Source organism: Dromaius novaehollandiae, chromosome 24 (genome assembly GCF_036370855.1).
Source record: "Dromaius novaehollandiae isolate bDroNov1 chromosome 24, bDroNov1.hap1, whole genome shotgun sequence".
In the NCBI taxonomy this organism is placed as follows: Eukaryota; Metazoa; Chordata; class Aves; order Casuariiformes; family Dromaiidae; genus Dromaius; species Dromaius novaehollandiae.
This window is the reverse complement of record NC_088121.1, coordinates 8,560,412-8,574,297: the sequence shown is the minus strand read 5'-3', so window position 1 is coordinate 8,574,297 and position 13,886 is coordinate 8,560,412. Positions and strand designations below refer to the sequence as shown.

General features: G+C 49.6%; 1 protein-coding gene across 8 annotated transcripts in view; it reads left to right on the top strand.

Moving 5' to 3' along the window:
* ZBTB40 (zinc finger and BTB domain containing 40) overlaps window positions 1–6,379 on the top strand; it is a 42,048-nt gene extending 35,669 nt beyond the window's left edge. For 3 of the 8 annotated variants that reach the window (XM_026109027.2, XM_064497071.1, XM_064497069.1), the window contains 6 exons: window positions 945–1,109; window positions 1,547–1,761; window positions 2,441–2,603; window positions 2,939–3,025; window positions 3,686–3,912; window positions 4,824–5,316. In XM_026109027.2, coding sequence (XP_025964812.2) covers window positions 945–1,109; window positions 1,547–1,761; window positions 2,441–2,603; window positions 2,939–3,025; window positions 3,686–3,912; window positions 4,824–5,015 — 1,049 coding nt within the window. In that variant the 3' untranslated portion in view covers window positions 5,016–5,316. Of the gene's footprint in view, window positions 1–944; window positions 1,110–1,546; window positions 1,762–2,440; window positions 2,604–2,938; window positions 3,076–3,685; window positions 3,913–4,823 lie in introns of those variants that run through there. The other 5 variants (XM_026109029.2, XM_064497070.1, XR_010385036.1 and 2 more) reach the window with 5 other exon arrangements.
* The last annotated feature ends 7,507 nt before the right edge of the window (window positions 6,380–13,886 follow it).

Below are 13,886 nucleotides of genomic sequence, written 5' to 3'. Positions count from 1 at the left end.
ACCTCTAAACTCTTGCTCTGTGAACAAAGTGCTGCTCCTTCCTTTGGTCAACCTGCTTTCTCTGGTCTCTCCCTCTTGTGGAAACTCTTCTCCCTGCCTGGCTGCCCCTTTGCCTACCGCAGTGCTGCTAAGCAGTTTTCACACCAGCCTGCTATTCCCCTGCTCAGGCGCACTGGAGAGCCTGCCTTCTGCTTCCTCAGGAGAAACGCCAAGCGCTTGTCTGTGTGACAGTGCTCTGCGGCCTGTTCCTGCGTTTCCCTATTGCTCTCTGCCCTTCTCCATCCCCGTATTGCCTCTTCTCTGCCATCAGCCCTGTCCCATCAAATGTGCTGCCTCTCACGCCTGGAATCACCCTTGCTCATCCGATGCTTATTCTGCCCTAACTCGCTGAAATGAGTCTTGATTTAAATGTTGGGGACAATGAAGTGAACTTTTTTATGCCTTTTTCTTTTATTTGAAACCAGTTGTCAGAATTCAGTGTATTTTGCAAAATATGAAATGTGATTGATGTACTTAAGGGCATCTGAATTGCATGTAGCTTTTCATGTCAGTGCTTCTCTTCATGTCTCTGCAGCCCAGTCTGTCCACACCCAGGTCATAGGCATGTTTCTTCTGGCTCATGGGAGCAGAGGATGCATCACTATGTTTATAATAAATACACTGAGGCATTACGGCATTGCGCAGGTGTGATACAGTAGGAAAATGTCTTGACCAGCACTGTAGTACCTCCATGTATTTGAGCTTTATAATATACTCCCTGTGCTGGCGAGGTTTTCCCCATCACCTTTAAGACCTCTTTGACCCTGTGTTGACATGATTAGCTACCCCAGGGAAGCCTGTGCAGTTTGCAGTCTCTACCCTCTCTCCCCAAAATTGGGCTTAGTCCAGCCAGAGCTCCTGTCCCCTGTGTTTGGCGCAGGCTCTCACCTTGGGTGTTGCTGCAGGGAAGATGTACGCCTGTCAGTACTGCGACGCCGTGTTCGCCCAGTCCATCGAGCTGTCACGCCATGTCCGAACGCACACGGGGGACAAGCCGTACGTCTGCAGGGAGTGTGGAAAAGGCTTTCGCCAGGCCAATGGGCTCTCCATCCACCTCCGAACCTTTCACAGTGAGTGTGACCAGCTGCCTACCCTCACCCAGCCCGCAAAGCATGGCTTCTGCAGGGTCATGGCAGCTCTGCCCATGCCAGAGGAGGCCTGTGCAAGAGTCACTGGTGCCCACAGACTGGGTGTTTCGTGGTGGAATCTTTCCCTCCACCCAAAAATGAGACCTGTTTCGTGGGCTGGTCCTGTGGGTGGGATTATTCTAAAGATGCAGCCCGAGTTGCTTCCAGATGGAGTGTGGGCTGCTGGGAATCCACCACTAGAAGCTATCAGCAAGCAGGAATAGGAACAGCTGTATGCAAAGCTGGAACTTAAATGCTAGTTTTTGCCTGAAAAGTAACACTTTTCTCCCCCTTTATTTCCTCCCTCTGTGAAGTGTCCTCTCAATTCTCTTTTTCCTTCTTGATTTGTCTCCTGTTCTTATTACGTCTCTGGGGGTCAGATATCGAAGATCCCTATGACTGCAAGAAGTGTCGGATGAGCTTTGCCACGCTGCAGGAGCACCGCAAGCACGTCCACGAAGCCCATTCCCGGGAGTACCACCCCTGCCCGACCTGTGCTAAAGTCTTCAGTGCCCCATCACTCCTGGAGCGTCACATGGTGACCCATGTTGGAGGAAAGCCCTTTAGCTGTGAGATCTGTGACAAAGCTTACCAGGTGAGCAGGTGCAGCAAGGAATTGCTCCCATGTGCCAGAGACTGCTGTTGCCTGCTAATATGCCAGGACATCTGCTCCTGGCCATGCGCGCTGTGCACAGCAGCATGGTAGTTTGGGACTGGCAGAGGGAAAAACTGCACAGAGGAGGCAGAGTTCTGGGGCCCGTAAGGAAAAGGCAGCTCCACTGAGAGAAATGGACCCTGAGTGCAAAGGGTTACACTACCTGCCTTTCTGGACCCCCAGGGATCTCTTTCACATAACTTTCTAGCTGCCAAGAACTACAGAAATAAAAATATTCACATTGCAAATGACACTCCTCAGTGGGAGTGTGTTTGGGAACAAATTCCCCAAGGGAACAGAAAGTAAGGCTGAAAGGGGACTAGTGGTGAGTGAGATAAGGATGAGGGACTTAGCAGTGTTGAACTCTTCAGGGGTAATAGAATAAACTTCTTTTGCATCTCTGCAGACCTCATTTAAAGTGCTGGGTTTCTGATATAAATGAATTATAGAAACATGTCCTGTGGGAGGATGAGCTGGTCTGGCTGGGGTTGGCTGGTGTCTCATGCCTGTGGAGCACAGCCCCTCCATTCCTGTTGTTTTCCGCACACAGCTTCTTGCTGCCATCACGCCTCTGGAATAGCTTTGGATTGTAACCGTGCTTTGATCTTTATCATTACAGCAGTTGTCAGGGTTATGGTATCACAACCGGACCCACCATCCTGATGTCTTTGCAGCTCAGAATCACCGCTCCTCCAAGTTCTCCTCCCTGCAATGCAGCTCCTGTGACAAAACCTTCTCTAGCACTACTGCTCACCGAAAACATGTCAAGGAAGAGCACACAGGTAACTGCATTTGTTAACAATGAAAACACATGGCAAGTTCTGGGAGAGACATAGTAGTGACTCTGACAGGACTAGGCTGTGCATCCTGTTTACTTGTGAGCAGAGTAAATTCCTTGTATTCTTGTCAAACGGTCTCTTTTGGCAAGTCTTATCTCAGTGTCTTGCAGCTGCCTCATTGGTGGCCTCTTCTTTTGAAAAAACTTCCTCACCTTTAGGGGTGCTCCCAGTGTCTGTAGGCGGAGGTGGTGGTGCTGAATTACTGGCAGAGCTGATCCAGAAGTGCTGTCCCTTGTGAAGGGCCTTGGGTGCACACCTTTCTCTGGTGTCGTTTGCAGATGTGAAGTTCCACGAGTGTGAGACGTGCAAGGAGCTCTTCCCCACGGTGGCACTCCTGCAGGTCCACGTGAAGTGCAGGCACTCAGGTTTGTTTAATTTGCTGTTATTCATTTTGCCCCATGGCCTGGGAGTACCCAGCTATTCTCTGCACTGTACAGAGCAAAGCCTGCTCCTATCAATGAGCAGATGTCCAAGCTGAAAGCAGTACAGCAAAGGTGGATGCAGCAAGGAGGAGACATCAGCCCAGAGGAACTATAGGAACTCCTTGCTGGGAAGATGAGAGAGGGCAGCCAACAGCAGCCTGGAGAGTGAGGGGAGAGAAGACCCTGGGATGGGAAATGGGTTGTCAGTGCCTGAAGTAGGGCGGCAGAAGCCAGACCAGCAAGGAGTGGCAATGGAGGGAGTGAGCGAGCAGGGGAAAGTCTGCAAGTAGGGTCAGCTTTAGCTAGGTTCAGATGCACAAACCTGGTCTCTGAACACCTGAGCTGGAAGGACTTAAAGCTGATATGGGTCTGAAGAGCCATGAACTGTCTAGTGTGTTTGGCAGAGAATGGTGTAGCAGGGAGAAGGGAGATCATCACACATCTGGCCCTGAGTCCTTGGCAGGCTTCAGCCTTGCACATGGTGCACCTCTTTGTCCTTCCTTACCTTCTCTCAGCCCTCATGGGTTGCTCTTGGGCTGCCCTGGCTCTTTCCCAGCCTTGGCCTTTTGTGGCCCAGGCTCAGAGCAGCGCTGTCTCCCTCAGGCTCTCAGCCATTTCGCTGCTTGTACTGCTCAGCCTCCTTCCCCTTCCCAGGGGCCCTGCAGCAGCATGTCACTGCGGAGCACTTCAAGCAGACGGAGAGCACCTTCACCTGCGGGCTCTGCGGGGAGCTCTTCACCTCTCAGACTGAGCTGGAGGGTCACTACAGTGCCGAGCATCCCAAGGTGGTTTTCACGGAAGCCCAAGCCACCACAGCCCAGATCGTGCAGGTGAGGACTGCTCCAGCTGGCACTGCTCACAGAGCTGGGCTGCAGCCCCCAGACTGCTGGAGGAAGGCCCTGGCACTTGGATATTCATCCATCCTCCCCCTTCCAACCCTCTTGTTCTTCCCCAGATGCACCCTGTGGCTCCTACAATCACTTCTACACCCTGACCCTTCCTCTTTAGGCCCCTTGAACCTGAAGTGCTTTGGGTTTTTTGTGCTCTCTGTGCAAGTGAGATTAGCTTGCAGGAGGAGAAGCAACTCAATGCAAATGCTGTAGCACTCAAAGTCTGGGTGGGGTAAGGCAGAAACTCCAACCCAACTGAATCGACTTGACTAGCATCCCTTCCTTTACCTCTGTACTTTCTTCTTTGCGGACTGTGATTCCCATTCACAAACTGATTGCCAGTCCCTCTCCTTCAGCTCCTGAAAATGTTTGCAGAGGTGCCTGCTTATTCAGAAGCTATTAAGACCCCGATGACTTTCCCCACAAGATGATAACTATTTTGTCAGAGGCCAAAAGCTAGGCCTGAAGCCCCAGAATTTCGCTTTAATTTCTCAGCCATCAGTGGAGAATAGCTTTCTGGATAAGCCAAGACTCCCTGGGCTGGCATTCCACTAGTGTGTAATCATAGTCTTTATTGTCTACGACTGCTTATGGAGCTAAATTATAGCAATTTTGTGGAGAGAAATATTTAAATTGCTCTTCTGTCTTCTCTTTTGCATCATCAGTGTGTGTGTGTCGGGGGGGGCTTGGAGTTTCCCACTAGGCTCACACCTATTGTAATTGCTGGCCTCCAGGGTGAAGCTAAATGTTATTATTGGAGCTTGGGCAAGGAAAGATGTGTACAGCAAAGTGATTGTGGGGAAAGCAATGCTGTAAGCCTCTGTTTCATTCTCAGGTTGTCTTCCATGCAGGTGATTCAGACGTCAGAGCAAGGAGCAGCAGAGCACATCATCTCCTTCGACGAGGCCCAACTTGCTGGCTCCCAAGTCTTTGTGACGTTGCCTGATTCACAAGTAAGCCAAGCTGGCTCGGAGCTGGTGGCAGTGACTATGGAAGACTTGCTTGATGACAAGGTCACTCTAATTTGTGAAGAAACCAAATGAGTGAGGAGTAGGCGCCCATGCATGGCCTCAGGAATCCGTTGGACTGGTACAGGATCCATGCCTGGCCATGCTGCTTTGGCAGTGAGATTCAGGGTTTCCTTGGAAAAGCAATCCCAGATGTGTGACACTGGCAAAAGAAGTGATATGCAGCAAACAGCATGGCCAAGGACGAAGGGTTTGTAAGCATTCACATGGGCCTGGAAAATCTTCCTTCCCCTGCAGTCAGCAGCTGCTGGCTCTGGTGAGCTGGACCACTCAGCCCTCCCAGCTCAGGAAAAATAAAGGAGGAGGAAAGACAGAAGATGAAGTGTGTTGTTGCGTGGCACTGCTGCCGTGAGCAGAGTGGAAGGGGAGGAAACTAATGCAAAGTTGGGGTGGTGTGGGGTGAGCAGACAAAATAGCCTTTGAAACCAAAGAAAATGTTGTCCTGAGAGTTTGGGGTGAATGAGGGGGGTAGAGATTTTTATGGCTGAACCAACAATGTTCTCCTGGGTATCTGCTACTCTGCAGTTTGTCAGGACTGCTTTGTTGCTCCTCTTGCTCTCCCTTGTACTGCAGTGCTGCTTGTTGGTCCAGCTAGAAAAGTCTCCCTGAGCAGAGCCATCATTTGGACCTGTACTGAAGCAGAGACTTTTTGGGAGTTGTGTTAAATGGCTCTGCCAGCCTTACAAAAGGAAACAGCAAGGTTTAGCAGAGGCATAGCAATGAGGTGGTGGGCTGCTGGCATCTATAAACCAGGCAGGTAGAACCAATCCTTGTTTGTGGTGACAGGATATTGAATCATCTCTTCTGGCAGATGTATGCTGGCTGTCTTGGGTGTTCAGGAAAATGCCTGCTATGCCATCCTTCTGTCAGGATTGATACAAGCTCTACTTTAGTCTCTTTTGCCTCCCATCTGTGCTGTACCCAGATCAGTGATCGGAAGTTTAATCAAGTTGCCAATTATCGACCAGCCCCTTGCGTGCGCAGCTGCCTGTTACCTGTCTCCTGGGAAGCCTGGCAATACATTGTGAAGCGCGGGTTTGATACCATCAGCGTTTGTGCTGTGGCTGTTGGCATGACTGTCTGTTGAGGAGAAGGGTCAGAGCCAAGGCTGGACAACCATGTCCTCTTTGTGAGCAGACAACAGCTCTGAGACCTCCTGGCCCTTCATCTGGTTCACCTAGATGCTGAAGCTCCTGCATCTGAGGAGAAACGGCTATTTCTGCATGCCAGGGTCCCTCGTTACTCGTGTGTTTAATACTGTTATCGACGGATTGGCACTAATGAAGGTATTTCTGTCTGCGCACATAATGACTGCCATGATTGCATGTAGCCATTCGCTATGACAAACAATACATTGCTTTGTAAAGCACATTCAGATACCTAGTGTAAAGCTTGTTTCCCTGGTGCCAGCACAATGCAACAACTTCATTGCAGCACAATGGCCCCTTTAAGACTAAATTTCATAAAGCATTTTTATCTGCGGTTTCCTAAAATATAATCTGATAATTAATGGTTTGCTGAATCCATTATGAAGTGCAATTAGATAGATGCAGGGTTCCTGTGGCTCAGAGGGGACTGGTAGCATTTATCTTCTTTTCCCTCGTGCCAAAAGGTTGAACTCTGCCACTGCAATATTTACATACTAAGCAGTGATCCTCACCGTATCTCACAGACTGAGACCCTGTGGTTAGCAGTGCCTGTTTTATCATGCTGCCCAGAGCCACAGGAGTGCAGAAGATGAACAGATTGGAGTTTTGCAGCAGCATCTTCTCCTGACTGCTCACAACCACAAGACAGAGATGGCTGCATATAAATGGGCCAAGGTTTTTGTGCCAGTGAAATAGTTTGTCACTCCTATTACAACTTGGAGAATAGAAACAAACAGTCAAGAGTGCTGCTGCAGTGGGGACAGAGGCTTGGTGGATCTAATATTCTGCATGGCATGAATTTTTAGGTGGTGGTGAGCGTATGGCCCTATTGAGAGGTTGCACAGGTAGCAAAGTGCTCCCACCTTTCTCTCCCTCAGTTGTACTTGCAGTTTGTCCCCAGGGCTTTATAGCCACAGTGAAATGGAGGAAGTTTGAGGTTAAATTGCCACTGAATCTAGGAATGACCAGGAGATGGTGCTCAAGGTCTTGAGGATTAGTGTTAATGGCCAGGTGCCTCTGCAACTTTGCTGAAGCTCTTAGCCTTCTTTCCTAGCTCTTGGACTGGCAGGTGTGGAGAGCTCTTGAGCTATTGCGAAGCTGAACCAGAAATCCAAGCCTTGGATGCCGCTGCTTAAAGAAGAGCCAGAAACTGGGCTGTGCCCACCTCTAGAGAGGGTAAAAATACAGCTGTTACTGTGAAGCAGTGCAAAAGCCCAGGACGCCCCTCAGCCAGGAGAAGAGCAGAGAGGGAAGTGTTGGAAACAGTGTATTATGCCTTCCTGGATGCAGGGAGGTGGGAAAAGCTGTGCACAGCGCTCAGACTGGAGGTAGGGATAATGACTGAACAAATAAACATGTTTTAATGGTCTGAAAGTATAGGTGTGTGGGGAGGTAAGCCTTGGATCTCATCCCATGGTACAGACTGGGAGAGGTGAAAGGCTATCTGATCTTTTCTACAGTAACTCCCAGCCTCTATGGATGCAGAAGTCCCACAAAGGCTCTGTGGAGCAGGGGGTGAATTCTCCAGGCTATAACTTGTAGCACTGAGCCCCAGTGTCCAGTCCTTCACGCTTTTCTCATCTGCCTCCCTTTGCCCATGGTCTCATACAGCTGAGGGTCTCTTGCCAGGCCACCCCACCCAGCAGAGACCCCTTCCACTTTAGTGTTTGCTGTCTTGCTCACTGCAGGGCCCTACTTTCCCTTGAGCCTTTGCTCATGCTTAGCATATTTGGTGTGACAATTTTGATGCTGAATCCTCAGAACTGTAACATACTTCATTCCTTCCCAGATGTTGGAAAAGCCCCAGGGGTGAGAACCTGACCCTGGTGCTGCTGGAGGGTATAAACTTCGTAGATGTCCTGGCCATTGTTTGGGAGCCAACATTTTCATGGAGCATTAGGAGAAGCTGATATCCTTTCGTGGCTGAAAAGCTCTGGAGGAAGAGTAAAGGTTTAACAGGGTTTGGTGAGAACAGTTACCTTATTTATAGCCCTCTTGTAAAGCAGAAGAAGCTTTGCTTGGGGAGAACACCTGAGTGATGCACTCTGGTTTTGATCTGTTCAGTCCCTGTTGACCAAGCATTGTCACAGTGAAATGGGACAGTGTAAATCATGCATGAGGCATAGTTCAGGCCTCATGTCTCCTGTTTATGGCTGTTTCTCCTGCCTTGTGCCCCAGACTTGAGGACTTCTGTGACCTGATCCCTGGGAACCGGCTACCTGCAGATGACCTGGTGTTAAATGCAAACAGAAGGTGAGGTGCAATACAGCTCTGATGACCCCACAGGGTTTCCAGTCAACTCTGAATACTGGCATAATGTATGTGTATCTCCCTGTAAGAGCCAGGTTGGATGTATCCTCAGCAGAGTCATACCAGCTGTGCATGCTGAGTGCTCTGCAACTGTAAAGAGATCATCAGCATCTCCTGTACCATTTTTAGGAGATAACAACTGGGATCCCTGTTCATGTTCCTTTTTGGCTGATGAAATACGCATGTCAGAGCAGATTGCTGCATTAACAACACCTATGTCCTACCCAGAAGGAAGATGTGTTTTCCAGGGCACATGCTGGTGTGGTTACACAGCATGGAAGATGCTGCTTACTAGCAATTTCTTATTGTGTTGCATACATTTTTTTCTCTATGAAGTAAAACATGGAGAATGGGATATATTGCTACACAGCACTATGTGAAGCAGTTGGTTGAAAGGAAAATCTGTATTTCTCAAAATGTGATTTTTGAAGGTTTTCCCCCTGGTATTGGGTTACCCATTGGCTTATGGATTCTGGGGTCCTGTGCATCTCTCGCGTGTGGTGCCATTTCGTGTAAGTAAGCGGAGAAGCTATTGCCAGGTCAGACTGGAGCATGAGAACATCTTGCCCTTTGCTGTGTCCTCCTGTTGCAGGTGCCAGATGCTTTTGAGGAAAAAAAAAAAAGGACAAAATGTCTGTAACAGAAACCTGCAGAGTAACTTGTCCATAGAAGAAGCTTGATCTTCAATGTGATCAGTTAATGATTGGTGTATGCTTGAAACAGGTGGGTTTGTAGCCTTTCATACATTAATTTGTGCATTTAGGGTGCAGTGTTAAGCTTGTGACTATTAGGAAGTGTCCACTATCTGTACAATTTCCATTCTCACCTGGCATCTCTCCTGTTCACTGAAGGATCCTTGGAAAATACAGTGTGCTACTGTACTGTAACCTGTGTGAGCAACCCTCTCCTGGCATTTCCCATTGTGAAGTGCAATTTTGCAGCCTCAGGGTGTTTCAACCGTATATGTAAATTTTGTCTTCTGGAATTTTGTTTTAAATCCAACCCGTCTGTGGTTAGGTGCAAAGGTATCACTGCCCCACTTCGGAGTGTGGGATAGAGGGGGTGTAGGACTGCGGAGCAGGTCCTGTGCTTGCAGGGAGCCTGCTCTGACACTGCTGACACATCTCCATCCTCGGGCACTGTCCCTGGGGGAGAGGAGAAGGGAACGGGCACCAGCGGTTTGAAAAGCCTCGCTGGGACTCGCCTCTCTTGTGGCTGCCCCTGCTTGGCTGCCAGGCCCTGGCAGTCCCTGCGCAGCAGCAGAAGCTGATGTTTTGGCAGATTTCATTATCAGTCTGGCAGGCTGCCAGCGCATCCCTGACGAATTCAGATCTGAAAAGGGAAACAGCGTTTGTAACGGCTTCCAGCTCAGCAAATGCTGAGCAGCATTTCGCAGGGCAAAGACAAGACACTTCAATAGCCACAGGGAATTCCCTCTCCCGAATATCAGTGGTTTGCTGCAAACAATAAGGGCTGAAGAGCTTCCCCTGAGATGGGCTCAGTAACCTTTTATAATGGAAGGGGTTAGACTGGCTAATACAGAGGGCTCTGCTGCCTCTCTCATCAGCACGGATGTCTCCAGCATCCAGTTAATGCCTCTAATCCCCCAGTGCAGTCAGCTGCGTGGTGCCTTCTTGCAGTAAGTTGTAACGACTCCCAATTTCCTGTGCTAAAACAGCAATTCCTTTTATCAGTTCTCGTAGCCAATCTTTAACGTGTGATGAGGAAGTGCAAATAGAAGTGTTCACTTTGCCTTCTCCACACTGTTTATGATTACACAGAGCAGGAAGCCTGTCCAGATTTCTAATCATTTTTAAACAAACCTGATTAAAAGTGAGCTAGCTCTTAATCCATTTAATATGAGCTGCATAGATGTTCTGTAGTGCCTGCTGTTAAGTGGCTAAATATAACTCATCTATGAATGGGAGTGGAGCTGGGAAACACCCCCGAGTCGGATCTTAGCACCCGCTTCTGTCTGTGACCTGCAAGAAAATATAAAGTCCTTGCCAACAAAGTGCACAGATGACACAGAGGTTGGACGAGCAATAAAGAGCAGTGGGGGTCCAAATTGCCTAGCACGCGGGCACAGTTGAGCTATGTGCATCTTGACATAGCTAAATGTCAGGCTGTGCATCTTGGAAGAGAAGATGCCTGCCATGTGGAGAGGGCAGGAGATTGCAGTCAGGAAAGAGATGTCTGAAAGCATCCTGAGGACTGTGGTGGTAACTGGATGACGGTGGAGCTGTGACAGACATTTGGGGACTTTAGCAGCTGCTTTTGGCAGAAGTCGGGAGGTTTTTACTACTGCCCCCTGCTCTGATCGTTGCTGCAACTAGAGGTCATTCCTATATCCAGCCACTTGCCCACCGCAACATGTGACAAGTAGATGACAAACTGGAGACAGTGCAGATGATAATTATCAGCACAAATCAAGGGCTGGAAAATGTCTTATTGCATGAAGGAGCTCTAATTGCTCAGCATGGCTAAGGGGCAGTATGGTAGCAACCTTCACTCTGCTACGCTGGGGGAATGTGTCTGTAACCTAGTGGAGGCAAAAGCTCTAAAAGGCACCAGCAGTAGCAAGGATTTGTCTGTTCAGAGCACGAGTGCTTCGATATGTGTGATTTCCCTTCTCTTGAGCATCCTTGAGATGCCCAACATTGAGGGCAGTCCAGATAGTGACCTTCTCATTTCTGATGCCAACAGTTGGTCCCTATCTTGTCCTTGGGGACCTTGGGTCGAATTTGCTGGGTTGTTTCCTTCATGCCTTAAATCAAGGGTACCTAGAGCCCTGCAACACATGGCCAGACATGCGGCCGCTCACCATCTGGGCAGGCGTCTGCTTGTGTCATTCTCTTTGCTTCCTACCTCTCTCACCGATCCCCGGCCCTCTTGCAGGTGGGGAGGGCTGACTAAGATGTGTCTGTTTGGTGCATCCTCACTCAGAGCACAGTATCTGCCAACAAATTGATTTGTCCAAATTACTAGATTTAGCTTGGTGCTGTGCAAAATCCCTCTCAGCCCACAGGTTTTCCAGCCACCGGAGGTTTCCTGTTGGAGGTGAAGCTGGGTGTCCTCTTGGCTGTCATAAGGTGGGCAGAGCCCTGTCTCAGTTCCTGAACTGCCAATGGAATCAATCCATGTCCTCTCCAGCAGTGTTGAACTTGCCAGTGGGCCTGACGGTGGCTTTTTCTGATATATGAGCCTGGCTTTCTCTGTCCAAAGAGGCAAAGCCCATATTCCAGCTATTCTGTGGTGTTGGCCTTGGCCAGCATTTTGGTGGGGAAGGGTTGTGCTCCAGACCCTTCCAGCCAGCTGCCCTCACCCCTCTGCTCCACTCTTTTTTCTGGACAGTCTCCCAACAGGTTCACTCCAGCCCTCCACCCAGTTTCACCTGAGCCGCTCTTGTCACTGGACCATGAACTTTGGGGAAGATCAACTTTCAGAGACGGTGCATCTCGATGCACACTTGCCGTGAGCTGAGCCCCAGGCAGGTCTTTGCTGTCTGTAGAGACTACAGAAAGATGCACACCTGGAAGATCTCCAGTAGCTGGTAAATAACTTCCATTCTGGCTTTCTGCAGGAGTCATGGGGAAAGCTCTGGTCTGTGCTGGGTGGAAGCTGGATAGGGTAGCTGGAAGGACCCCTTGGCGGTTACAAACCTGTTGGCACTTCCATGTATCCCACTCATACTGTTTTCTCTTTTTCAAGCCCAGTGGCCACAATCAAGACAGTATTTAGAGCACAGATGCAACAGCAGTTGATGCTTAATACCATAATAATATTACGTTTGTTTAGCCCATTGCATATCAAAACTAATGCTGTTTCCTTGCGCTGATTGTCTCTGGGCATTTAATAGCTGTTGTTGCTGAGCTGTCCACAGGGACACGGAGGACTGTTTCTGGCTTGGTTACAGATTATAGTGAATATTTGGCAATATGCAGGAGTAGGTCAAATGATCCCTATGGCGTGCATGAACTTGCATTTATCAGCACCACATTTCCCTTGCAGTGACACTGGTCTCTGTTAGCAGTGAAATCCCTCTGCAACTCCTCCCAGCCTATCTCATTGACTAACCCAGATAATCTTCTGCTATCTGCCACATCTTAGTAGATCTATTAAACATACACAAGTTCTGGTGTCCTTGTTCCTAACCAAGGTAGGCTGCAAGCTTTTCTTAAATCCTCCCAGTGCAAGACACTGTCAGAGATTTCTTGAAAAGTCCAGATAAATGAAATAAAGCAGTTTTACTCATCCAACTCTCACTTGTAGGAGAGGCCTTTTCTTTTTTAGAAGTGAGGCAGTGCTGTTCATGTGATATGCTAGTTTGGATTATTGTATCACCCAGCTGACATGGCTTTTGCTTGGCAGAGCTGATGAATACTAGATATAGCTGGCCAGGAACTGGTGCAGCTGATGGGACCCTGAGGTAGGTGATGGGATCTAGGATGCTAGGAGCTTTGTGCGATTGGGGTTGGGTCAGCTTCAGCCCTAGAAAAGGGTGAGGATGGGTAGGACTTGTTTGGGTTTGCACTGACTTACCTTTCATGCTGAAGACACCAAACTCTCTTTACCTGTATATTCCTGGGATATGCGTGAGCAGTTGCTTGCCCACACTGAGCCCAGCAGCCTAGGAGGAAAGGAGAGGAATGTGATAGCTGAAAATGCAGGCAGACGCAGGATCTAGAGGATAACAGGGCTCAGGTATCTGCCTCCGGCTGATAGTGAGGTGTCTTCTCTGAGCCTGCAGCTTGTCTTCCTCTCTCTAGGGCATCATCCAAGTGCTGCCTCCCTGGGGACCTACCAAAATGGCCAAACCCCCCTTTTGCTGACACCCAGGCTGGTGTTCAGATCCAGCCTGCCTGGTGCTTGCAGCCGGTTACTCCTTGTGCAGAGGAGCCAGGGAGCAGCAGGAACTGCAGGGCAGGAGAAGGGGACATGTTAGGCACTGCCAGTATTTCTCATTTCTTGCGTGCCTGTACCTGCCCCCCCCCCCCCCCAGCCGCCTGTTTCTTGCTGCAAAAGGCTCTACTGCTCCTGCATGCCTAATGCAAACACTGCAGAAGGATGATTCAGCACTTGGCAGAGAAATGCAAACCCCTGAGAAATTATTTTGAGCTTCTTGGAGCCGCTCTGGGAAGCGCCAGGGAGATTGGGGTCCCTGTGCTGCTCCATGTGTCGGTTGGGTCCCCGCACAGCCGCACGCCTGAGCGGAGGCCGTACGTGGCCCTGGGATGGCTCAGCTCCCCGCCGCACTGCCGAATGCCGCTTCTCTGCGTTTGCAGCTAGTTTGGCTCCACGGCGAGCGTGCGAGGCTCGGCGGCTCCAAGCAGAGACGAGAGCCTCCCCTTTCACCTCCGGGGAGCTGGGAGCTCACCTTGCCAGAGCGATCGAATGCAATTTCCTCTTCTGTGTAACAAGCCTCTTC